The sequence below is a fragment of the Lynx canadensis genome, chromosome F2 (genome assembly GCF_007474595.2).
Source record: "Lynx canadensis isolate LIC74 chromosome F2, mLynCan4.pri.v2, whole genome shotgun sequence".
NCBI lineage: Eukaryota > Metazoa > Chordata > Mammalia > Carnivora > Felidae > Lynx > Lynx canadensis.
Window position 1 is genome coordinate 75,497,712 of NC_044320.2, and position 24,457 is coordinate 75,522,168.

Below are 24,457 nucleotides of genomic sequence, written 5' to 3' on the forward strand. Positions count from 1 at the left end.
TAGCTCCTGAGCACGGTAGTTACACGCTAAATTCTTTAGTCAAATACTTTTTGAGTGCTTTTCTATTTTTCGCCGTCATCTCTCCGTTCCTTGCTGTCACACAGCTTGCCCTCCACCAGGGGTGACGGAATAACAATAATCCACGTGAACGAAAAACAATTTCAACTGGCTATGGCGAAAATAACACGGAGTGAGGAGAGAGGGAGAGGCTATTGGTGGGGAAGGCGATGTGAGTTTTATTTATTTATTTATTTTTACTATACGAAATTTATTGTCAAAGAAATTGTGGTCACTATACACAATGGAGTACTATGTGGCAATGAGAAAGGATGAAATATGGCCCTTTGTAGCAACGTGGACGGAACTGGAGAGTGTGATGCGATGTGAGTTTTAGCAGCGACGCTTGAATGTGGTCCCGCGTGCAGAGGATGAGTCACGTGAGGATGAGAAGGAATGGCAAGGCGAAGGCCCCGCAAATGCCAACGTGGTGTGTCTAAGAAAGAGCAGGCTAGTGTCACCGGGCTTGGGTGAGTAGTGAACACTAGAAGGTGTGGAGGTGCCAAACCAGGGCACCTTGTCACATACACGTTAAAAAAAAAAAAAAAAAAAAAAAAAAAAAAAAAGGTTGAGCTTGTTTTAACTGCAACGAAGAATCACCAGAGTTTTAAAGAGCGAAGTAAAATGACAAAGAGATACAAAGATCACGATGGCTGCTATATGGCACATAGACCACGTGGAGATAGGGAGGAGGCCGGGAGAGCAGCTCCTGGGAGAAGTCTCGCTAGACTGTGGCTTGGAGGGGGGTGTGGTAGAGATAGAGGTGGTGTATGGGATCAGCTTGGGGGCGTATTTTGAAGGTGGATCAGATAGAATTTGCTGACCGGTTGGATAAAGAGGGGAGGAAACAGAGAAGCATCAGGGACACTTTTTAGCTTGATCGTTATCAGGAAATGCAAATAGAAATCACACTGAGATCCTACTCAGAGCTAGAATTGAGACCAACCCTGCCAAATTTTGGAGAGGGTTCAGAGGAATCTCAACACAACCGCACTGCGGTAGCAACGACTATAATTTGCTGCGACCACTTTGGAAAATACTTCGGCATCATCTACAAAAGCTCGCTGTGCCCGTACTCCAGGACTCGGCAAATTCACTCTTGGGTACTAGCCCAAGAGAAATATGCGTACGTGTGTAAAGGCATACAAAAACCATCCACAGTAACATTATTTATAACGCTTTCAAACTGAGAACAAACCATGCGTCCATCAACGACAGTAGAGTGGATAAATAAACTGAGGTTCATTCTTACGATGGATTATTTTAGAGCACGAGAGTGAGTTTCTGTTTGTGCTCTGTCTGTCTCTCTCTCTCTCTCTCAAAAATAAATAAACATTAAAAAAACATTTTAAAATAAGGGGCGCCTGGGTGGCTCAGTCGGTTGAGCGTCTGACTTCGGCTCAGGTCATGATCTCACAGTTGGTGAGTTCGAGCCCCGTGTCAGGCTCTGGGCTCATGGCTCAGAGCCTGGAGCCCGCTTCAGATTCTGTGTGTGTCTCTCTCTGCCCCTCCCGGACTCGTGCTCTGTCTCTTGCTCTCAAAAATAAATAAACATTAAAAAAAAAGAAAGAAAAAACAGAGCTTCTGTGATGCTGCTGATGTTCCTCTCTTGGTAGCAGTTTCTTATGATGGTTGTGTCCTTTCCTGTGCATGTGTTATACTTCAAAAATAATGTTTAAAAATTATAAAACAAAACCAGATATACAGCATAGGAAGCGAAGAAGAGGAGAGAGGGTAGACATATCTTTCAAGGAGTCTGTGAAGAGCGAGAAGGTACTATGGTAGATAAGGGCCAAGGTTTTCCTCTAATAAAGATGAGGGTTATTGCAGGATGCTGGCAAAAATCCAGTGAAAGTTGAAGTGATATGCAGGAGAGAGAGAGAGAGGCTAATTTCATGAAGAAGATGCTTGAGTGGGTGAGCGGGGACGGAATCCAGCACTGAAGAGGGGGGGCATGGATAGGTGCCCGCTCAGTTTATACTTGTAAATGGAGGGGCCCGGGGTAGACGGGCATAGAAGCTGGTAGAATGGTACAGTTAGAATGGAAAAGGAAACAGCTCCTGGTTGACTGCTTCTGTTTTCTCACTGAAATGAGAAGTGAGGCTAGCAGTTCAGAGTAACAGATGCGGAGTATTGGGAGTACGAGGACACAGGAGAAGGTAGGAAACGGCGAGTGTGGGGGCAGGACAGGGAATTTCTGGGAGAGATAAGGTAGGATTGCTGGACACTGCTGGGGGGCCACTTGAGGTCTGTGGCCATACACTGAAGGAGGACGTGTCAGTTGCCAGATCTTTTACATGAGCAATCTCCATGATCTAAAACCTGTGCATCGGTCTCATACGGTCCCCGTTCGGGCTTTAACAAGTTTGGTTACCCTTTCTCAGATGGAAGCCGGCAAAAGTAACACCACAGAATGGGGAATATATTACTCCTCACCTAAGGGTGGGGGCTGGGCCTGCAGAGATTTCCAGGACCCCCTGATCAGCTGGTTTCCCATGAAGCTCTGCTGAGAGGTAGCACTGGCAGGAGGTTGGAAGGTAGGAAGAGAGGAGACTTTTTTCTGGATTCCAGCTCAGATCGGCGTCCTATCCTTACTGGCTTCTAAAGCCCCTACCTCCTGTCCTCAGCATCGTTTGCTGTCGCCCTGCACAGCCTCACCAGGTCGGGGGTGGGGGGGTGGGGGGGCTTGCTGCATCCCTGCCCGGCCGCCTTCCAGGCTGGTCAATGTCAATGAAGGCAGTGGCCGTGCCCCGTCCCTTTGTCAGCCACACCCATCAGGTTGTGCCCTCCCCAGAGCTCTGAGCGCCTTTTCCTTCATTCCTCTAGCTCTAGGGTTGGGAGCTTCACCCCTTTGTTAGGAATCTCTTACTTTTATGACATCTGCCTTTTTGTCCTCTCAGCTTCTCAGCCTCCGTGGAGTAGACAGCCTGATTTCAATCTCTTCTTCCGGGATATCTAACGTGGTCTGCATTCCTGATTACTGTAACTGACAGATCATCTCAAAAAACAAAAAAGAAAAAAAAAAAACCCAAAACCCCAAAACCCAAAAAACCAAAACCACACCAAAAAACCGGCAGCCAACGTTCAGAGATACAATACTAAAACGCACAGAGTGTCTGGGGGGACGTTTGAAGCATGTGCACACGGCTCTTGGCAAGCATTGTGCAAAGGAGGGCAGACGGCTATGGGCACGCACACCACACTGCAGGGGGTGGGGGCAGTGGCCAGGGTGCGGCCCTCGGGACCCGCCACACTCAGCGCGGCACCCACCGCCTCTGGGGGGGCAGACAACAGGTGACAGGAGCGGCGTCCCGATGCTTTGAGACTCCGTGGTTGGGAAAGCACTCCCCTGCTCTGGGCTGCTCTGCTTTTCCTGAAACTGTCAGCATAGCTTGCACAGAAACACCTCTCTTTTGCACATGCACATTTCATCTAGTTTCTATGCTATCTAATTAGGCTAAGGGGTCACAAGAACGGGGAAGAAGTTCAACGAACAGCTTCAGAAACCCACAATGACTCCTGTGACGTGTTCAGCTCGACTCCAGGAGACAACTGCCCATGGACTGAAAGTAACCTGCTTGGCGTGAACATCCGATGCACTAAGGGCACTGGGAAGAACATTCCACAGAGGGGATGGGGTACTGCTTGTTCAGAGGTGGAGAGGAGAGCTTCTGCTTCTCAGACTTATAACGAGTAGCCCTCCTGGTGAGAGGGTGGACCCTGAGATTGAACGTAGGGAGCGAAGGTGCAATTGATCAGATATTCATGTGTCAGGTAGAGCGATGGGCTAGAGGCCCGAGAAGGCCCTTTTCCGACAGTTTCTGTGATGCCATCAGAACTGTCCTATGATGAACAATGACTCAAGCAGAGGCTCAGTGGGCCCTCAGTGGGGGCGGGTGAGCTAGACCCGGTCAAGCACTCCCCTCATTTAAAGTATCCCGTCGACAGAATAGAACATTCTAGCACACACCCAGATAAATTAGGTGCTTCTAAATATATTTTGTCACGCTGTTTATAATGTCACAGTATACACTTTTAATAAAACATGAACTTTTTTTAGGACAAGTTTTGTGGGGCTTCACACACCATCATGCACATAAGAGACATTCGATAAATGTGTTAATTAACTAATGAAAATAGCAACTGCAGAGCAGACAGATCTAAAGGGATGTGGGACACAGTCCCACTCACAGGCTGGCACTCTTGCCTGTGCCTCCCCTCCCCCGAAGGCAGAGGTAGAGCCAGGCACATGTGGAGACAGTCATCTGGCAGAGGAGGAGGGTTGAGGTAGCTGGGTTTCTCCTCTGACCTGCACCATGCGAAGGGAGCCGGGTGTGGCTCTACCTTTACCGCGAAGTTGAACGACTGGGCCTCCCACGATTTCGGTCTTGAAGGTCCTCATCAGGACGTGGCAAATGAGGTGTTTTTCACACTTCAGGGCTGTCTCAGTTGCCTCAGTTTTCTGGGGGCAGTGCTGGATGTTTGAGGACAGCCCCTTAACTTGTGACTTCCCCCGTGATCTCCCGGGAGGCAAGAGAGGAAATGAATCAGTAAGCACTTCTCCCAGCCCCCCTTTCCTCCCTCCTTTTCGCGAAGCCTTCGGGATAAACTGTTGGAAAAACGGGGCAACACGTGGGGTTTTGGATATGAAGAAACCAGGATCGAAGTAGGCGTCGGTGTCCTTCTTGCTCGACAAAGCTGTCCTGGACACATGGCCTGTGGGAGGGCATTTATTTGTCACTCACTCCGCACATCACAGCCAAGTGCACGTAGAGTGTAAAATGGGATCTTCTCATAATGACAAGTAAAGGTGGAAACTGGAAACGAAGAACCTCAGCCAGCTGGAAAAAGGGGAAACATTTGGGTTTGCGGATTGGCACCCACTTGCATCTAGTGAAGGCCTGAGTTCTCTTGGTTTGCCTAGATGGTTCCTTTCAAGGAATCGCTTTTTTGCACGATGCCTTCACTGGTGGCCACGCGCACCTGGCCGCCGGGGCTAGGCCACTGGGCCGCACCAGCCTGAGCTGTGGCTTACACACACACGCTCCCTGTCAAGAAAACATCGTGTGCCGTGACCCTGCACAGCATTCCCCGGGAGCACACCCTTGGACCCCACAGAGCATGGCATCGAGCTAGCAAAGACCTGGGGACGCTTGTTTGTACTTGAATCAATAGCTTCTCTGCCAACTATGGGAGGCTGGGTCCACACGCAACCAAAACCGAGCGTTCGGAGAATTGCACTCACAACACTAAAAGTGACTTAGAGACCCTCTAGCCTAGCTTGCCAAAAGGTCAGGTAGGGCAGCTTCTTTCTATAGAAGGTAGACAGTCAACCTTCTACCCCTGCTTGTACCACCTAGACACAATCAACGGCCCTGGATGGGTTTGAGATGTTGCTTAAAAAGAGGACAGGCAGGTGTTGGGCCACATCTCACATCTTTAACACCAGGAGCAGTGTCCTCAAATGGGGACTAATCGGTACACCATTGCCCATCTCGGCTTACCAGGCAGTCTTTCTACCTCTCTCTCTCTTTCTCCATCCCTGTCCTTCCTCCTTTCCCTCCCTCCTTCATTCTCTCCTTCCCACCTTCTTTCCTTCCTTCCTTCCTTCCTTCCTTCCTTCCTTCCTTCCCCCTCCCTCCCTTCCTCCCCCCCTCCCTCCCTTCCTTCCTTCCTTCCTTCCTCCCTCCCTCCCTTCCCCCCTCTCTCCCTTCCTCTAATCTCTCTAATCTCTCTGTCTCTTCCTCTCCTGGCAGGTGATATGGAATTGGACTGGAAAATCATAACAAGATGCATGCTGGAAACTCCAAGCACAGGATGCTGTCCTAAGTGGCCCCAGGCACTATATGCCATCTAAGCTATGCATGTACAAGTGGACCTTCTTGAGTATTTCTTATACTTCAGAGATAGATATTCCGAGGGAAATTCCAGTTTCTATGAAAAGCAGCAGTTCCATTTAAGGTGACAGTGCGGAGCGAAAAGACCGGATGTTCATGTTCAAACTTCTGCTCTACTCTGATTCCTGGTCTCAGGACAGGAGCCAAAGTGTCCTTCCCGGGACAGTGCAAACGGAGAAATAATTATACTGTACTTGCATGGCTCACCACTGAGCCTGTCAGCCTCCAGTATGATGAGGTATCTCTGACTTAATTATTCAATAAGTAAGGAATGCTGAGAAAGGAATTTTGACAGCTCACAGTGTTTCAGGGCTATGCCAACTTACATAAGGAGAATACAACCTTTAAGCATCAGTTTTAACATGTCGTATTTTTTGCTTGCCTTTCTTATTGGTTTTTAAAAGAGAGACCTTCGGAGAGTAGTAGATGGTTGAAATTGAGATTTCTATCCTAAAAAAATAATAATTCTAGACAGTCACGTACAAGAAGGACTTGCAGACGTAGGACCGCTCTCTACCCACTAAATAAGAATTTTTTTAAGATTTTAATTCCGAGCTCTTTGCAAATACTTCAGAGGGCTCGTGCCACTGATTATTTGCATTCACTACAGAATATTGTTTTTACCTATAAAATCCCAAGAATCTTCCACCATAAATACATATGAAAATATATGTCAGACTAGCTTCTATCACATTTGTGTTTCTTTTCCTAGAGGGGAAAAAGCTCTGTTCCTGTAATGTATTCGCATCATTTAATTTACAAGCTGGTTCATTTCAAGCGGGATCATCTATCAGCAGAGGGGTGAATTTGGGAGCTCTCTCTGACTACAGATTTCTCTTTAAAATGCAAAATGATTTAGATAGTGGGGCCTGCGCTCAACTTCATTTGCTGGAGGTTTTGTGCTTGTTGTTGGGTGTCAGGTATTTCCACTGTTTGGTCTTTTAACATAACTTTCTGCCCACCTCCCTTGTTTAAAAAAATGCAACACTAGGATCCCCCTCGAAGGCTAATGCCTTATCTCGTGCTCCATGATTTGCGTTGATCCTGGTGATCTTTTTTTTTTTTTTTATACAATTTTTTTTTTCAACGTTTATTTATTTTTGGGACAGAGAGAGACAGAGCATGAACGGGGGAGGGGCAGAGAGAGAGGGAGACACAGAATCGGAAACAGGTTCCAGGCTCCGAGCCATCAGCCCAGAGCCCGACGCGGGGCTCGAACTCCCGGACCGCGAGATCGTGACCTGGCTGAAGTCGGACGCTTAACCGACTGCGCCACCCAGACGCCCCGATCCTGGTGATCTTTGACTCAGCCAAGTCTTTTGACCACCTTGAGAGCGCTACAGAACATATTTCCCCTAGAGCTTTCCAAGTTTCACAGCATGGCTCGCCTTGGCCAAGGACGAGGTCTGGCTCTCAAAGCAAGCCTCATGCAAATGTGAGCTTAGTAGATGAGCTGGGGACACCAGGTGTCAGTGAAGAGCCACAACTCTGAGAAACAGAAATTTCGATTCCTATGTTGAGAATGAATAATGGGAGAAAAACTAAGGATTGCCTTTTCTCTACTTTTTTTTTTTCCCCTGTAAAACTCTCGAGCTGAAGTGATCTCATTTTCTTAGGCCCTCTCTCACCTCCTTCTTGCCCTAGTTCATCATCTTTAGGATCAAAGCTCCTCTATGATTTTCTAAATCTTTTAGAAAACTTGTAGGGACATCCAGTAATCTTGGGCCAGCGCAAGGCAGCTTGCAACCCTCCACCTTCGTGCCTGGGTTTCCCTCTTGTGTAACGACACTAAGAGATTGTCGAGTTGTTCTGGAGATAAGTACCAGATTCCTGGATAGAGATTTAGTTTGATGTTGCCCTTTATACCGATGTCCTCATTTACACACCATTTCCTAATGCATATAAACCTGGCCCTGTGAGGTTCCTGGACATTCACTGATATGGAGACGGAATAGAGCTCCGAGGAGTTTGGAGATCATCTAGTTTCATTTGGGACCTTTACATTTGAGAAGCGGGGGCCCCGAGACATTAAGTGACTTGCACGCGGTCTCCCAAAAAAGTGAGTTAACCCAAGCCAGATCGTCTTTCTGTAGCTTGTGGCCTTTCACCACTAAAGAGAGTCATCTGCAGCTAACTTACGCGTCTTGCTTTCTCATCTGTTTGCACACTAACACACCACGTTCTCTTTCCTCCAATGTGCTTTCTAGCATTTGAGAATCACACCCTATGGATCTCTTTGACCTTTTTCTCAAGCTTCTTGGACTGAAGCTCTTCTAATGCAGAGCCAGAGTGGCCCAGACATTCACAAAGAAATGGACCCCCGTCTACCAGTACCCTCTCCATTTTTCTTTTCCTCTAATATGCCCCCCCCCACCCCTTGCCAATTAAAGCGCTCAGTCCAAACTAACGTGCCCATTGCTATCAGAAGTTATCAGGACATTACAGAGATTCCCCACACCAGCCAGATCAAATCTGAAGTTAGAGCGTGGCCCAGAACAGGACGGCAACATGTATAGACGTGGAGGAAGTCACAGCAAAGGCGCTAATGAGATTGGAACAAAACAAGCACATTATAACATGTTCACTGTTCCACAGCATCTGTTTAGTTACAGAATTGACAAATTACCAGGACACCCCTCGTTTAGAAAGGGGCTACCTGGCCAACCTCCATCCAGCCATTTAGTCGCTTATGTGCTCACTGGTCTGTCTGAACCTTCTTGCTGCTAGAAAAGATTTGAGTATCAGATCCTAAGGAAACGTCAGGGCAGATCTGTTGTAAGTGTTAGTCTTACTGATGAGATTATCAAACAAGACAGCAAGACAAAAATATTAGTCTGATATTCGTTTCATAAAACTTAGTGTATAAACAATGTATTGTTAAATATTGACAACAGGTTTTTCCCAATGATTTGAAAACAATATTATGGCCACCTTTACCATTTCCTTTTAATCTCTCTGTCTCTCTGTTTCTTTTTTTTTTTTTTCTGTCTCTCTGTTTCTTACTGTCAAAAGGAAATTATGGAGATTACCCTAATATTCAAATATGTTATAAATATTATCAGAAAGAGAGAGAGAGCTAGGCCATCTTCCCCCCAAATTTTTGGAAATCATTCTACCATACAAGACAGAAAAACTCCGCTGACTGTTTTCATACTGACCACATGTCAAATCATACAAGCTCTTTCCCTACTCAGAGGGCAGCCGGAAGGCAAACCAGAACTATCTTTCTGTAAATTAGCCGTAACAAGTAATTGTGAAGCAGAAAATGTGCATCATTCACAAATTCTCTTGTCAAGTAGCAGACCTCTCACAGGGAGGCCCGTGGCCTCTGTCAACACAGCATATTAGAACAGTTCCTCGGATTGTGACAAAAGTAGCCAATCTTTCCCCAAATTCAGAAACCAAATTGCAAGCCCTTACCTTGGAGGGCCTGTAAGCTATGAGTCTGTACGATAATGCAGAGCTGCAGGACCAGCTGTGGAGCACTTTCCAGAAAGGTGGCTAGCAAATGCAGCATACTCACATCTGCACACTCATACACCATTTTCCAGTAAAACCTCCATCTGTCATTCTCCCCACTCTGCCGGCTTCGAATACCTAAGTATATGGTGTGGAAATATCTAGAAAGAAAACATGGAGAATAAGAAAGAAATGAGTGGCAATTCATAATTCAAACACCCGGGCTGTTTTTCTTTTCCGCAAATCACAACGTGCAAGGACACGTGAAACAATGACTTCGGTGGCTTGTTAATTTAACGTCCAAAGTTGGCCATTGAACAAGTACCCTTATTCTTCAAAGTTCACTTTGAGAAGTCACTGCAATCTTTGTGCTCGTGCAAGGTATTCCACTGACTTGCAAAATGAAGAGGGGGGTGAAATGTGTTGGAAACGCGGGTGTAGAAGGGGTTTGCTACTTTGACAATCTACACACATTCTTTCCGGTCAGTTTCCCTATGGGCTCAATGGTATTCAGGAGATGGATTTTTCCTAGGGCTCCACACAAGCCTGAAGTATTAAAGTGTATGTGCTTGTAAACCCTCCTGATGTCTTTTTTTTTTTTAATTTTTTTTTTCAACGTTTATTTATTTTTGGGACAGAGAGAGACAGAGCATGAACGGGGGAGGGGCAGAGAGAGAAGGAGACACAGAATCGGAAACAGGCTCCAGGCTCTGAGCCATCAGCCCAGAGCCTGACGCGGGGCTCGAACTCACGGACCGCGAGATCGTGACCTGGCTGAAGTCGGACGCTTAACCGACTGCGCCACCCAGGCGCCCCCCTCCTGATGTCTTTTTAAAAAACGTTTTATTGGGGCGCCTGGGTGGCTCGGTCGGTTAAGCGTCCGACCTCGCAAAGGTCAGGTCACGATCTCACGGTTCGTGAGCTCGAGCCCCACGTCGGGCTCTGGGCTGACAGCTCAGAGCCTGGAGCCTGCTTCGGATTCTGTTCGGATCCGGTGTCTCCCTCTCTCTCTGCCCCTCCTCTGCTCGTGCTCTGTCTCTCTCTGTCTTTCAAAAATAAATAAATGTCTAAAAAAAATTTAAAGAAAGTTTTATTATTGAAAATTTCAAACATGTACAAAAGGAGAAAAAAAATCGGGTATCGAGCCACCCGGATCAAGCCATTGTCGATACGTGTATGCACAACTCACACGTCATTTGTCATTTATACCTCCACTGACTCCCTGCCACCAGATTATCTGGAGGCAAATCCCAGGCATCATGTTATTTCATCTGTAAATATTTTATTAAAGATAATTTACATGCATAAATGCAATACCGCTATTACGTTACAAATAAGGATAATTTAGTATTGTCAAATACTTGGTTTTCACGTTTTGCTGATTATCATAATTTCTTTACAGTTTGTTTTAAATACAATCCGAATGAGACCCCTGTGTGATGATTATTTGACATGTATCGTAAGTCTCTTTTATGCCACGGATTCCTCTTCCATTGTTTTTTCATTTCCTGCATATTTTTCACTGTCTTGATCTTGATGATTGCATTCATGAGGTGTGGTTAACATAGCTGTCCTTTTTATTTTCTTCAGTGAGGTAGTTAGTGTTGATTAGATTCAAGTTTGATCGTTTTTAGCAGGTGAGGTTGAGTACTTTCTTGAGGAGACCCTGCTGTTCTCCTTTATGACACCATCATCCACTGTTGATCGTTTCCAAGATCTCTTCATTCATTAGGGTTGCGAAACGGTGATATCTGAGTCTATCACCCTTAAAAATTTTTTAAGTTTTTATTGAAATTCCAGTTAATGAACATACAGTGTAATCTTAGCTTTAGGTTTACAATATAGTAATTCAACACTTCCATACATAGCTGGGGCTCATCACAGCCAGTGCCCTTCTTACTCCCCATCACCTAATTAACCCATCCCCTCCAGTAACCATTAGTCTGCTCTCTATAGTTAAGAGTCTGTTTCTTGGTTTGCCCCTTTCTCTCTTTTGTTTCCCCTTTGCTCATTTTTTTGGGTTGTTTCTTAAGTTTCACATACGAGTGAAATCGTATAGTTTGTCTTTCTCTGACTGACTTACTTCACTTAGCATATTCTCTGGTTCCAGCCACATGGTTGCACATGGGAAGATCTCATGCTTTTTAATGGCTGAGTAATATTCCATTGTATAAACATACCACTGTTTCCTTATTCATTCATCAGTCAACGGACACTTGGGCTGTTTCCATAACTTGGCCATTGTAGATAATGCTGCTATGAACATTGGGGTGTAAGTATCCCTTTGAATCAGTAGTTTCGTATTCTTTGGGTAAATACCTAGTAATGCAATTGCTGCATCACAAGGTAGTTCTGTTTTTAGCTTTTTAAGGAACCTCCATATTATTTTCCAGAGTAGCTGTACCAGTTTGCAGTCCCACCGACAGTGCAAGAGAAGTCCTCTTTCTCCACATCCTTGCCAACACCCGTTGTTTCTTGTGTTGCTGACTTTAGCTATTCTGACAGGTGTGAGGTGATATCTCATTGTGGTTTTGATTTTTATTTCGCTGATGATGAGTGGTGTTGAGCATCTTTCCATGTGTCTATTGGCCATCTCCATGTCTTCTTTGGAGAAGTGGCTATTCGTGTCTTCTGCCCATTTTTTAAATTGGATTATGTGTTTTTTGGGTATTGACTTTTATAAGTTCTTTATATATTTTGGATACTAACCCTTTATCAGATACGTCATTTGCAAATATCTTCTCCCATTCTGTAGATTGCCTTTAGTTTTGCTGATGGTTTTCCTCGCTGTACAGAAGCTTTTTATTTTGATGAAGCCACAATAGTTTATTTTTGCTTTTGTTTCCTTTGCCTCAAGAGACATAGGTAGAAAGAAGTTGATATGGCCAATGGCAAAGAGATTAATTACTGCCTGTGTTCTCCTGTAGGATTTTTATTGTTTCACGCCTCACATTTAGGTCTTTAATCCATTTTGAATCTGTCTTTGTGTATGGTGTAAGAAAGTGGTCCAGTGTCATTCTTTTGGATGTTTCTGTCCAATTGTCCCAACACCAATTGTTGAAGAGACTGTCTTTTATCCCATTGCACATTCTTTCCTGATTTGTGGAAGATTAATTGACCATATAGCTGTGGGTTTATTTCTGGGTTTTCTATTTTGTTCCATAGATCTATGTGTCTATTTTTGTGCCAGTACCGTACTGTCTTGACTACACCTTTGTAATATAACTTGAAGTCCAGAATCATGATGCCTTCTGTTTTGCTTTTCATTTTCAAGGTTGCCTTGGCTATTCATATCACTGTAATTTTGTTGTTGTTTGTTGTTGTTGTTGTTGGCTAGAATACTTCTCCAGCTGTTAGATCAATGTCTTTGCAGTATGTTTGGTTGACTGAAGCTTATTCTCTAGTAGATCACTTAAGAAGGGTGCATAGGGACAATAGTGTTTGAGTTCTTGCATATTTACAACAGCATGTGCCTATGAATCTTGCCTTGTGTGGGAATAAGTTTCCTAAAATCTCACAATTTGAAATGAAAATTGGTGCCCATTTTTAGAGTCGGTGAAAGAGCCTACCCAATGCAAAGATTCTCCGATACCAAGAGGGCAGGATGGGAGGGATACAGCAGCGAAGTACAAAAGCAGAACAGCTGGGACAACCTTTTCACTGGAGGGTCAGTTTGCTTGGCTGTAAAACCTATGCTTATTCCATACAAGATCCAAGATCTGCAATTTATTTATTTAAATCCATCAAATCTGTTAATTTCCTGTTTACTAGCATAAAGTGTTGTAATGGAAGTCTGATAAAAATCTGATACTCTTTCTCTTATAAACTACCTGAGCTTGTTGTTTGGATGTCCAAAGAATATTTTGTTTCCGTTTGAAAACCTATAGTTTTATTAAAATGTATCTTGATACTGAATATTCTGCACAAGTTTCTCTGGAATGTGGTACATATACTCTTCATTATGTAGTTTCAAGTCTTCTTGATTTACAGTATTGAGATTTATTTATTTATTCTCCATTACTTTGGTTTCCTTCTTTGAGGACTCCTATTTAGTTATATTGTATCTTCTTTATCTTCTGTATCAACCAACTTCCCTGAACTCTTTTAATCTCAAATTACTTAATGATTTCATTTTTTCCTCATTTTGACCTTCGATTTATCTGCTAACTATGGTGTTTGGATAGTGTCTTACTCCTTGTAGTTGAGTTTTCATTTTTCAGCTGCTTTTAAAAAAAATGAGAATTCTATATTGGGTTATGTCATCTTTCTTGTCAAATCTTAACTTCTTTCTATTTATTTCTGATGCTTTTCTAATTCGGATTTACATCTTTCATAGTTTTTATAATTCTGTTAATTTATTTCAACTCATTTTGAAATATTTGCTTAGGGTTTTTATCTGTTTTCCACATGTGTTTTTTTTCCTGGTATGCTTTCTTTATCTGCAGGAACATCATCATATTTCCTATTTTCATTTCCTTATAATAGTTTTGATCTTTTTCTCATTGCTAAGTTTAATGAGTCACTTTAGTTTTTATGTAGTTTTAGGAGAGCTCAATGGGCCAGGATAGTTTGGCTGGTTTCATAGCTCCAGAGCTCATTCCTCTGCTGTTCTCACGAAGGAAGAACTTGTCAACTTTCTGACATCAGCTGCCTTTGTTTCTGTGACCCTTCCTTTCCATCTGGGCCTTCTCGTTCATTTCTGGTGGCTGTCCTTGTCCTGCTCAGTTGGAATCTATTCCCAGCAGATTCTCCTTAGTGTGGAGCCTTGTCTTGGAAGGGTCTGTAGTCTGTGGGTAATGAGACTGCTCCAGTAGCATCACATTTAATTGCATTATGGTCCCCTTGGGCTCATCCTTGCACTGGATCATTGAGAACACACTTCTAGGCCTTTCTTCCTCTCCTGTAAGATTGGATATTCCAGTGAGCGGCTGTTGGGGATTTGGAGGTTCTCCTGTTCTTAAGGTCTTCCCTCTGCCTCTTCCTACATAGTTGCCGATACCACATGGCTCTTACGAACTGTCCCGAATTTGTCCCTTGGTAATGACGAGGGTATCTCAGCACTGAGCTTTATTGCGGGTATTGCAATAAAACGTCAGTTTTGCTCTGCTTATTTTAATGGGATCGTTTTGGTAGATTCAAAAACTATGCTGCCACTGCCACTGCATTTACAGAGCAAGAGCATTTTAAAACACAAAAGCAGATTTAATCATTCCCTGGGGCCTCGGCTTGCTCTCTATCAAGTATAAGATGAAGTCTGTAGAGCACTGCTTACAGGGACTTTCATGAACAGATCCCTGTGTTCTTACCACTCCACAGCTGCTGCTTGTGATTAGCCTGGTGCAATGCGCTGGCACCCCCTTTCTCAGATTTCCATGTGCTTTGCACAAGCTCATCCTTTTCTTGGAGTGCCTTTCTTGCTTCATGGACTGGCAAACTCATTTTTGAACTGACCAGATCTGTCCAGCGATCACCAATAATCACTCACTCTCCCGTGCTCTCCCTGTGTGTATTACTTCCTTAGGGCTTTAACAAAGTCCCACAAACTGGTAGCTTAAACCACAGAAATGTATTGTCTCCCAGTTCTGGAGGCTAGAAAGCCAAGATCAAGCTGTTGGTAGGGTTGGTTCCTTCTGAGACTGTGAAGAAGACTCTGTTGCCTGCCTCTCCCTTAGTTTCTGGTGGTTTCCTGGAACTCTGTGGTGTTCCTTGGATTGTGGATGCATCACCCCACTCTCTGCTTTCATCACATGGTGATGGTCTCCTCACATGGTCTCCTCCATGTCTCAGTCGGAATTTCTCCTTTTTATAAACGCGCAGTCGTATTGGATTAGGACCCACCCTAATGACCTCATCTTAACTTGATCATCTGCAAGACCTCATAGTGTTTTCAAATAAGATCACACGCTCACATAGAGGATGTCAGGACTTCAACATCTTCTAGGGGGACACAATTCAACCAATAGCACTCTTCTCTTGAATTTGATCTTGTTTACCCTATGACCTCTCCTCCTCTGTTCCAAATCTGCATCTCCCACTCCAGCCCTCCCCTGAAATCCAACCTGTATGCCCATCTGCTTTCCAGGTTTCCAATAGGCATATAAAAACAAATATATTCAACATGCTTGATTAGCTTTCCTTCTAAATTTGTGCCATCTCATACATAATAATGTATACTGCCATATATTCAGTCATCCAAGCTACAAGCCTAGGGGTCATATGAGCCTACTACCCCTCCCTTACCCCTTATATATGATAATAGACTATGTTCTGGAACGCTATCTCCTTAATGTATGTTCCCCTCTGTCTCCTAAAGTCTGAGTCTCTGGGTTTCTGTTTTGGTTCTGTAACCTACCACAGTATGACCTTAGATTTGACATCTTTCTGCCTCAGCCCTTCCATCTCCAAAGGCGGGAGAGAACAGCACCAATTGCATAGGCTGATCTGAGAAGTAAATGAAGTAAACACGAAGGTCTTAGCACAGAGCCTGGTAAATAGTAGGCATTCAGTAAATGTTAGTTCTTACTTTTAATCAACTTTGGATTCTCTAGTGGACCCGTCACCGTGCTTCTAGATGTATAAACTGAATCTAATTCTGCCATCTTTTTAAAAATCTTGTTTCATGTTTATTTATTTTGAGAGAGAGTGCGCGTGTGAGTCGGGGAGGGGCAGAGAGAGAGGAAGAGAGAATCCAAAGCAGGCTGCGTGCTGTCAGCACAGAGCCCGACACGGGGCTCAATCACACGAATGGTGAGATCATGACCTGAGGCAAAATCAAGAGTCGGAAGCTTGACCAACTGAGCCACCCAGGCACCCCCAAATTTTCGGTATCTTAAAAACCTCAGTGACTCCCCATTGCCTAGAAGATATACAGGGAACTCAAGCAGTGAAAGACAGTTAAGGCTTTTAGTTTATCCCTTCTAACCTAACTTTTGGCTTCTGTACCCTTCACCCCCCCCTTCCTATATCCTGTGTCCTGCCATATTCAATCACTTGCTGCCCCTTGGCTATAAATTCATGCCTCAATACCTTTGTTCCTATGTTTCTCTTGCCTGGAAAGTCTCTTCACACCCTTTAACACCCTGGAATTTCTATCGTTTTATGAGTCGAATATCATCATTCCCTCACCCTCTGTGACCACCCAGGAAGCCGTTCCACTGTTTGTACCCCAACTATATTTATGCAGACTTTTGACCAGAGTAAATACCATTATTTTGTATTTGTTCATTTGTGAGTTCATCTCACATCCCAAATATAAACCCCTGGAGAGAAAAGAATGTCACTGTTTTTGTGTCCCTACGTCTAGCTCAGTTTCTCATGATTAACAGGCACTCAATTTACTTCACGGCATTTTATTCCTTCAGTGAATATGTATTAAACACGTGCAATGTTTGTAATTTTGTATTTTTCTATAAGGGGGGGGTGGCAGCCACTGTCCAGTTTTGAGCAAAAGAGTGAGAAATCTGACTTACATTTTAACAAAATTGCTTATTGTGTGAAAAGGAGAGGGCAGGGGGGCAAGGGGGTAGAGAGGGACATCTGTGATCATCCGGGCGAGAGAAGACTCGGATTTTCACTAGACTGCCAATGGCATTGGTGGTAAAAAGGCGTCAGAACTGGATAACGGTGAAGAGGGCACCGACACCCTCTGCATGTTGAGTGAACAAATGAATGATTTCAATGCTCAACCTTCTTGCGATTATCACAGGAGGTTAAAATCCAGGACCCCCATGGCATTGACAAAGGCAGTAAAGCTCCCACAAATGCCTCCCGGAGTTCTTTCAATGCCAGTTTTCACCTGCGGAGGAGATTATGCATCCTCTAAGCTCTCCAGCCATGGACTAAAAAGCCACAAATGGATCTCCCTGATCCGTGGCCCATGGGGACTGAACTCTTCTAGCGCAATGAAACATTTGTTTTGTTTTGCTTTGTTTTGTTTGGTAGCACCGGGAGCTCTCAGTTAACCTGATGGCGGTGGTAGGTTTGTTCCTAAGGAACACAACGAACAGGTAATCTGGTCTTTGGGAGTTTCATATAATAGGACACAAAAATCTAATCTTCCGATAATGCACATACAGAGTTGAAATACCTACAAACCCAGAATAGTAAAAACAAAACAAAACAATTTTAAGGCCAAATGAGCTGTATATGTAAAGGCAGAAAGATGGGGATGGGGAAAGCCCTATGTCGTGATAATAAATGCCTTTGCATATGTAGTTCCCTTCACCTGGAAGTATTTTGCACATTCATGTTACGTTTTCTTGGAATGGCCTTCCCTCTTTTCTCCACTAAGGAAACTTAATGTTTGTGGTTGAAAACTCTGGTAATACATCTCCCTTCAGAATACCTTCCTCGGGGACCCGCAACCAAGAATCCTTCCCTGCACCTGACTTCGTGCCTACCTTTAATACTGCGGGTATCTCACTGTATTAAGATTATTTGCTTCTATGTTGGATTCCATTCAGCACTATTTTTGTTCATGCAAGCGTTCACAAATGTGTGCTCAATTGAATTGGGGGGGAGAAAACCTCAAATTGTATTTCTTTATGATCAGTTACTTCGATGAGATTGGTAAATAGCCTATGTCACATCAATTTTTGCTTCTGGTTGGAAGGACACAACAGTTTATGATATTTAACTAATAGTCCCCCTGTTATGAATATTATGTAGTATCGGGATAGTGTTCTACTTTCTCTAAATCAGCTGTGATAGCCATCAGGAGTGTCATGCCCATAACTTGGTCATGAGGAAATGTCAGCTTGGGTTTTTCTCAAGTCCGTGCTCTGAAAAATGGCGAGAATAAAAAGGCTTTGCAACCACAATCGGATTTCTTCCATCTTGCCAATGTGTTAATTGTATAACATACTTTGGTCATATGATTTTTTGTGACTTATTTTTCATCTGCTACCAGAAGGAGAGGTTGAAATAGAAGAGAAACATGTACTATGAGTCACACATCTTCCCATTTATTCCTCACAACACGGTAAGAAAAATTTGCCCCAGGTGAGTGGGGGATGAAAACATAAATTTGTGTTTCAATGTCATATTCTTTCCCCTCTGCCATTGCTACCTCCAATATGGGCTCTGTTGACTCCTGCCTTCCAGCTGTAAAATAAGCCCCCAAGAGAAGTCTTCAGCTTTTCAGCTTCTGCTCAACATTTGACCACCATCATGGAATTCCACATTGTACACCCGCAGCACATATGGCAGGAGCTTTGACTTCAGGGAGATCTGCTTCTATGATAATTTACTTCTCAGGACAGGAAATTCCATCCGTGTTGACAAAAAGCCCCAGATAGCCCTCTACTAACTGCTAATGTCACCTGTTCTAGAGACAAACCATCAGTGCAGAAAGCAAAGGAAGTCTGGTGACATTTATCACTCAATTCTAACAAATGGATAAAGATGTTGAGTTGTTTAAAGAAGCCAGGCTAGCCTTCATTATGTTTTTTATCTAGTAAACTACATAGGAGACTGAGAAGTACACACAGAGAAGTAGACCCAGGAGTCCCTTTTCTACAGAAGTTCAGAACAATGTGACTAAGGGCTTGTGTTCCAAGGAAAAGCAGTTGTATTCCTTGAAAACGAAACAAAATTGTCAAGTTTGCTCTTCCATGGTGGTGTTTTTTGTTTGCTTTAAAATTTTTTTTAGTGTTTATTTTTGAGAGAAAAAGAGAGAGAGAGAGCGAGCATGAATGCGGGAGGGGCAAAGAGAGACGGAAATGCAAAATCGGAAGCAGGCTCCAGACTCTGATCTGTCAGCGCAGAGCCCGACGTGGGGCTTGAACCTCCTGACAGGCTGCTGTGAGGGTTGAATGGAGGATGTGTCTTACACACGTGTCTGGTTCACGATAGGAAGGTTGCTGCTCTCCAAGGTTATTGATGCTCTGGATTCTTCTAGAATGTTCATCTTTTTGATGCTCTGAATTCTTCCAGAATGCTCATCTTTTTAACCCTAGTAACTGAAGGTAGTTTTTTGTCTTCAGCTCTTCTCGTTTTCCTTAGGCATTTTATTCTTGGGAGTATTTCCACCACATTGGATTTGGCCTTTGTCTGGTTTTCCAGAGGGGCAGATGAAAAAGAGTGCCACTCTACTGCAAAACGAGACAATTCCTAGACCTTCTGAGTATCAAAGGAATCCTGGTGGGGGTCCACAAGGGGAGTGGAGGGACTCACTAAGCTTTTTCTTCTTAGGATTTGGCTTTGCTGTGTTGATAAAAGAAAGGTATCTCTGAAAGGGGCAGTGGTGACCAGGGAAGTGCATAGTAATGAAAGCCTCAATACTTTTTAGATATTCATACACACGGCAGGGAGGATTCATAGAAAGCCATGTTTATAGTTAAAAATTTAGCCTAATTACCAAAGCGTTTCATGTAAGAGGTAAAAAAAAGTTTCAAAGCTTTAGCCTTGAGGATGAAACACGCCCTACGCATGAGAGAGCAGTGGCTTTAACTCCACAGCTCTCATTAGTGCTGATGGGAGATGTTCCCAATAAAAGCCCACTCTGAAATATCAACGTGTTCTGCCTGCTCCTCAAGGTAAATACGCTCGGATGACATTTGCCGCTCTTACTGTACGACTGATTCATCTTCTGGGAGGCTCACTCTTCTTATTTGTTGCCTGGGGAAGTGTGCTAAGAGAAGACACAGTTTTCCTTAACATCGCAAAAGGTCACCGGGAATTCTGCACCGGCTTTATCAACATAATGCCGGTCTACCAATAGCTGGATTTTGTAATTTCCTCAGCTTTCTTGAGGTTGTGCACAGCAACGCATCTACCTGACTCCCACCACGCTGCACCCCCAGGTGCCCACGTATAACCCAGCCCCTCTACAACACACATGGACACCAATTCACGTCCGGTGGTTTTCGGGGGATTCCCACTGAGCTGAAATGCTCAGCTCCTTCTCGTCAGTTTCCAAGTGCCAAGAGCAACCTGGGCTAGCGTCTCAGCCTCCCACATGGCCAACTCAGACCTAAACATAACGTGGCAAAAAGCAATCGACGTGGGGGTGGGGAGAGGGGAAAGTCCACACATTCGTCATGTCAAGCATTATAAATGCGTTCAATCTGACACGTAGCGTGACTGAGATCTTTCAGTCATCTGTGCGGAAAGGAGCCGTGTGTAACTGTTGTTTCAGACAGTTCATATCTGAATGAATACTTCAGTCCTTAAATAATGTTTGATCGAGTGCTCACTGCCGGTATGTCGCAAGCGGAATCAGAAGTCATGACTAGCTATGAGGGTACTGTGCCTACATATTCTAATACGGAATTATTTTTGTATCTCCCAGCACATTGAACGGTTTCGCTGCTAAGCGCTGTTATTTCTACCACCTGAAAAATGCAGAGCAAAATCTGTGCAGAAGAGTTTTAAAGAAACAACATGAATAAACAGTAATTCCAGCAAGTGGTAGTTTCCTGTGGCTTGGCTACAAAGCTTTACACTAGGAATGTATATACATTTACGGCACACGCAGACACACACACACACACACATACAGGTGTATATATACACACATGTACGCACATCTCAACACTAGACGCTGAGAAGTAACAAAATAGTATGGTTTCTTGTCTTAAGAAGCTGTTTCTTGGAGGGGCGCCTGGGTGGCTCAGTCGGTTAAGCATCCGACTTCGGCTCAGGTCATGATCTCATGGTGTGCGAGTTTGAGTCCCGTGTCGGGCTCTGTGCTGCCAGCTCGGAGCCTGGAGCCTGCTTCGGATTCCGGGTCTCCCTCTCTCTCTGCCCCTCCCCCTCTTGCACTCTGTCTCTCTCTCAAAAATAAATAAACATTAAAAAATTTTTTTAAAAGAAGAAGCTCTTTGGTGGATATGTTAAGCAATAAGGGCACACCACAGCACTTTTTTTTTTTTTTTAAACACCAGAATACCAGATCTCAATTTATGCTGAACAACAGTCAAGATGACTAAAAGTCCTGGCCTATATGCCCATGGTGGAAGAGTTTCCTAGTGGCGATTGTTTTAAAATCAGGTTCTATTTCCCATCCATCACCCAAAGGGGCGGGGGCGAAGGGGGAGCGGTGTGTGTGACAGGTGAAAGAATGAATTGGACGACCTTGCACTTGACAAACACTAGGGGTCACAGCTATCAGAGGACAGTCTGGGCTGCTCCTCCCCCCCCCCCCCTCCAGGGGACCAGGGTGAGGTGTCACCTCACACTACGGAGACACCTCCTCAACACCCACCCTGCTCTGTGCTGTCACCCAGCCCTGGGTGCGTCATCTCTCCCAAACCAAGGGGCGTGTTTGCAGCCGGCCTCTCAGATGCCTGACAAGAATATCCGCGGTAAGAAAGACGGGAGTGCGCTCAGGATCTCCCAGGAAACCCTTGACAGGGACAAGAATTCCAGAACCTTTTCTTCATTTCCTACACTTACTTTTTTTCCCCAAGGGCAACACTTGCCTCTCCAACTAAAGAGGGTTTGCATTTCTCTGCATATATTTGGCCCCCGAGCTGTGTTCCTGTCACCGCTATCTCCTGCTCAGAAAAGGAGAATTAACGTGGGTCCTCACAGAACAGCACGCAGGTACTACTGTGTGTTTTGGTACAGAACATCCTCGCAGGGCATCATCTTATACCCAGTAAAATCGCACTTACTTGGCATCTCAGAAAACTTCTTAATTATTTGTATTGTTCTGTGAAAGTAAACCTTACGTGTGAGACAGGGTTATTTTTGTGTTGTTTAAAAACAATTGTTTTTTAATGTTCGTTGATTTTTGAGAGAGACAGAGACAGAATGCGAGTGGGTTAGGGGCAGAGAGAGAAAGGGAGACACAGAATCGAAGCAGGTTCCAGGCTCTGAGCTGTCGGCACAGAGCCCGACGTGGGGCTCGAACTCACGGACCGCCAGATCATGACCTGAGCCCAAGTCGGAGGCTCAACAGACTGAGCCACCCGGGCGCCCCTGTGTTGTTTAATTTTCACACGTACCTCTCAGGTAGTTAATGTATAAATAGGCACTCTTCACGTATTTCCTCAAATCTAGAGTAGGAGAGAACAGAGTTGTTTTCTCTACAAAATAGTTTCCCCTAGAACGGGCATCCCAGCCAGGGCCTCTTGGGACACATGGTACATTCAGCTGAAACAGGAAAGAAAGCTGTTGAACTTGAAAGGAAGTTCCTTTACTCATTCTTAACACCTCCTACCCGGTGTTAGGCCCTCAGAATGATGCGTTTCTCCCCAAATGATTCTTAGAGTTCTAATATACTAATATTTTCATAGTAAAATATGTGTTAAAATGGAGAAGAGTGGCTTGGAGAAAATATAGCATGCTATTGACATGGTGTAACTTTTTTTTAAAAGTATGAAATTTATTGTCAAATTGGTTTCCATACAACACCCTACGTGGTATAGCTTCAATTCAAGCCTTCCAATGATTAAGAGACTACTGGCAGAAATTATTAACGATATTTAGAAGACACAGGGTAACAGAACATTGGTTCTCACTCTTCAGGAAATAGCGATTGTGATGGAATCAGAACCTTCATGTTAAGCTCTGCTGGACTGATTTTATGACAAGCGAAGAAAGTTCCAAGTGTGTGTGTGTGTGTGTGTGTGTGTGTGTTTTATTCTTTTTAAAATATAATGCTTTGCAGTTTTTATATCCTTGACTTTAGCAGACTTATGGACATGTATGGTTTTAGAAGTTAACTGAAAAATCCATAGGCCTGGGCATCTGATGAATCACATCCACTGAGTGGCCAAGTGGGAAGAAAAGAGAATGAGGGGGCCAACCGTGGACACCTTGTTATAGTTCAGGGTGTGCTGTGATCCTGGGTGGCTCTGGGGTCCTGTCTGGAGTGCCCTCAAGCAGACATACATTATAGGGATCGATTTTACCATCACCATTGAATTCTTATAGCTGTTTGGGTCCAAATGCAATCATGTCGCAATCTCATTAACATACTTCATTACTGTTTACATTGTTGTTATTATAACTTTATTATTTACTTATTCATTTATGCAGAATCTTGGCAGAATTCGATAACATAAAATATAGTGCTGTGGAAAGAGAGGGGAACAAAAGAACTGTGGGTCTGGATGGAGTGGGTCTGAAATATTTCAGTGTTTGTGCATAGGAGATCTTTGTGTCGTGAGCTGTCAGGTTTCACTTTCCACTGAGGTCATCGGTTGTGCCCCGTGTGGCAAGATGCTGAGATGAGAACATAAGATGTTTGCTGACTCCACACCTACAGTGGCTGGTTTAGTCTAGAGTTCATCACAGCCTCACCCCAAGCACCTAATTCCCGAGACGGGATTGCTAAAAGGCTCCAGAGGCCAGACTTTTGGAGACTGTGATGTCAATTCAGCAGGAAGAAAGCAGAGGACCTTCCTAAGACTGGAGAGTTCCCTTAATGGAGGTGCTGACATCACAGAGGTGGTGACAGTACAGAGTGGCTCGTGGGGATGAGTCAGGAAAGGGGGAACACCTTTCTTTAAAATGATGGACATAATTCTTTCCTTATCCCATTTGTTTGGCAATCTGTGTGCTCAACTGTTTTTAATACCCCAGGGATAATTGTCATAGGACAATTGGCAGTAAGAATTTGGCAAGTAAGATATGAGGAAACAATATGGTAAACGTGGCGGGGGGTGATCCTTTATCCAAATAATCTAACGGCACATAGAGTCCCGTTCAGGAATACTGCGGTCAAAGCTTCCAGGACCACCTACAAGCCAGTAACTATGGAAATTGTTCCTTGGGGATTGTGCCTACAAACAAAAAGTTTGGTGTTTCCAAAAGCAAAGTCCCCTTTGCTTATAGTAATGAATTCAGTGGCCCATTTATTCATTCATTCATTCAGCAAGTATTTATTGAGCACTAGTTCAGAGATAGGCACTTGTTTTAGCTCTGGGAATAGAGCAGGGAATGAAATATGTACTTGTATTCTAGTGGGGGAAGACAGACAACAAGCAAAATAAACAAGTAGAAGATAAAATATACAATTCACGTCAAGTGCCGAGGAAAAAATAAGCCAGGAAGGAGGGTAAGGAATGTTGGGGTGCTTGTCAATGTCAATACAG

The 24,457-nt window shown here is 44.1% G+C and overlaps 1 protein-coding gene across 1 annotated transcript in view; it reads right to left on the reverse strand.

The window, feature by feature from the left end:
• XKR4 (XK related 4) overlaps window positions 1-24,457 on the reverse strand; it is a 420,725-nt gene that overhangs the window by 146,960 nt on the left and 249,308 nt on the right. The window contains exon 2 of the mRNA XM_030304508.1: window positions 9,375-9,574. Coding sequence (XP_030160368.1) covers window positions 9,375-9,574 — 200 coding nt within the window. The remainder of the gene's footprint in view (window positions 1-9,374; window positions 9,575-24,457) is intronic.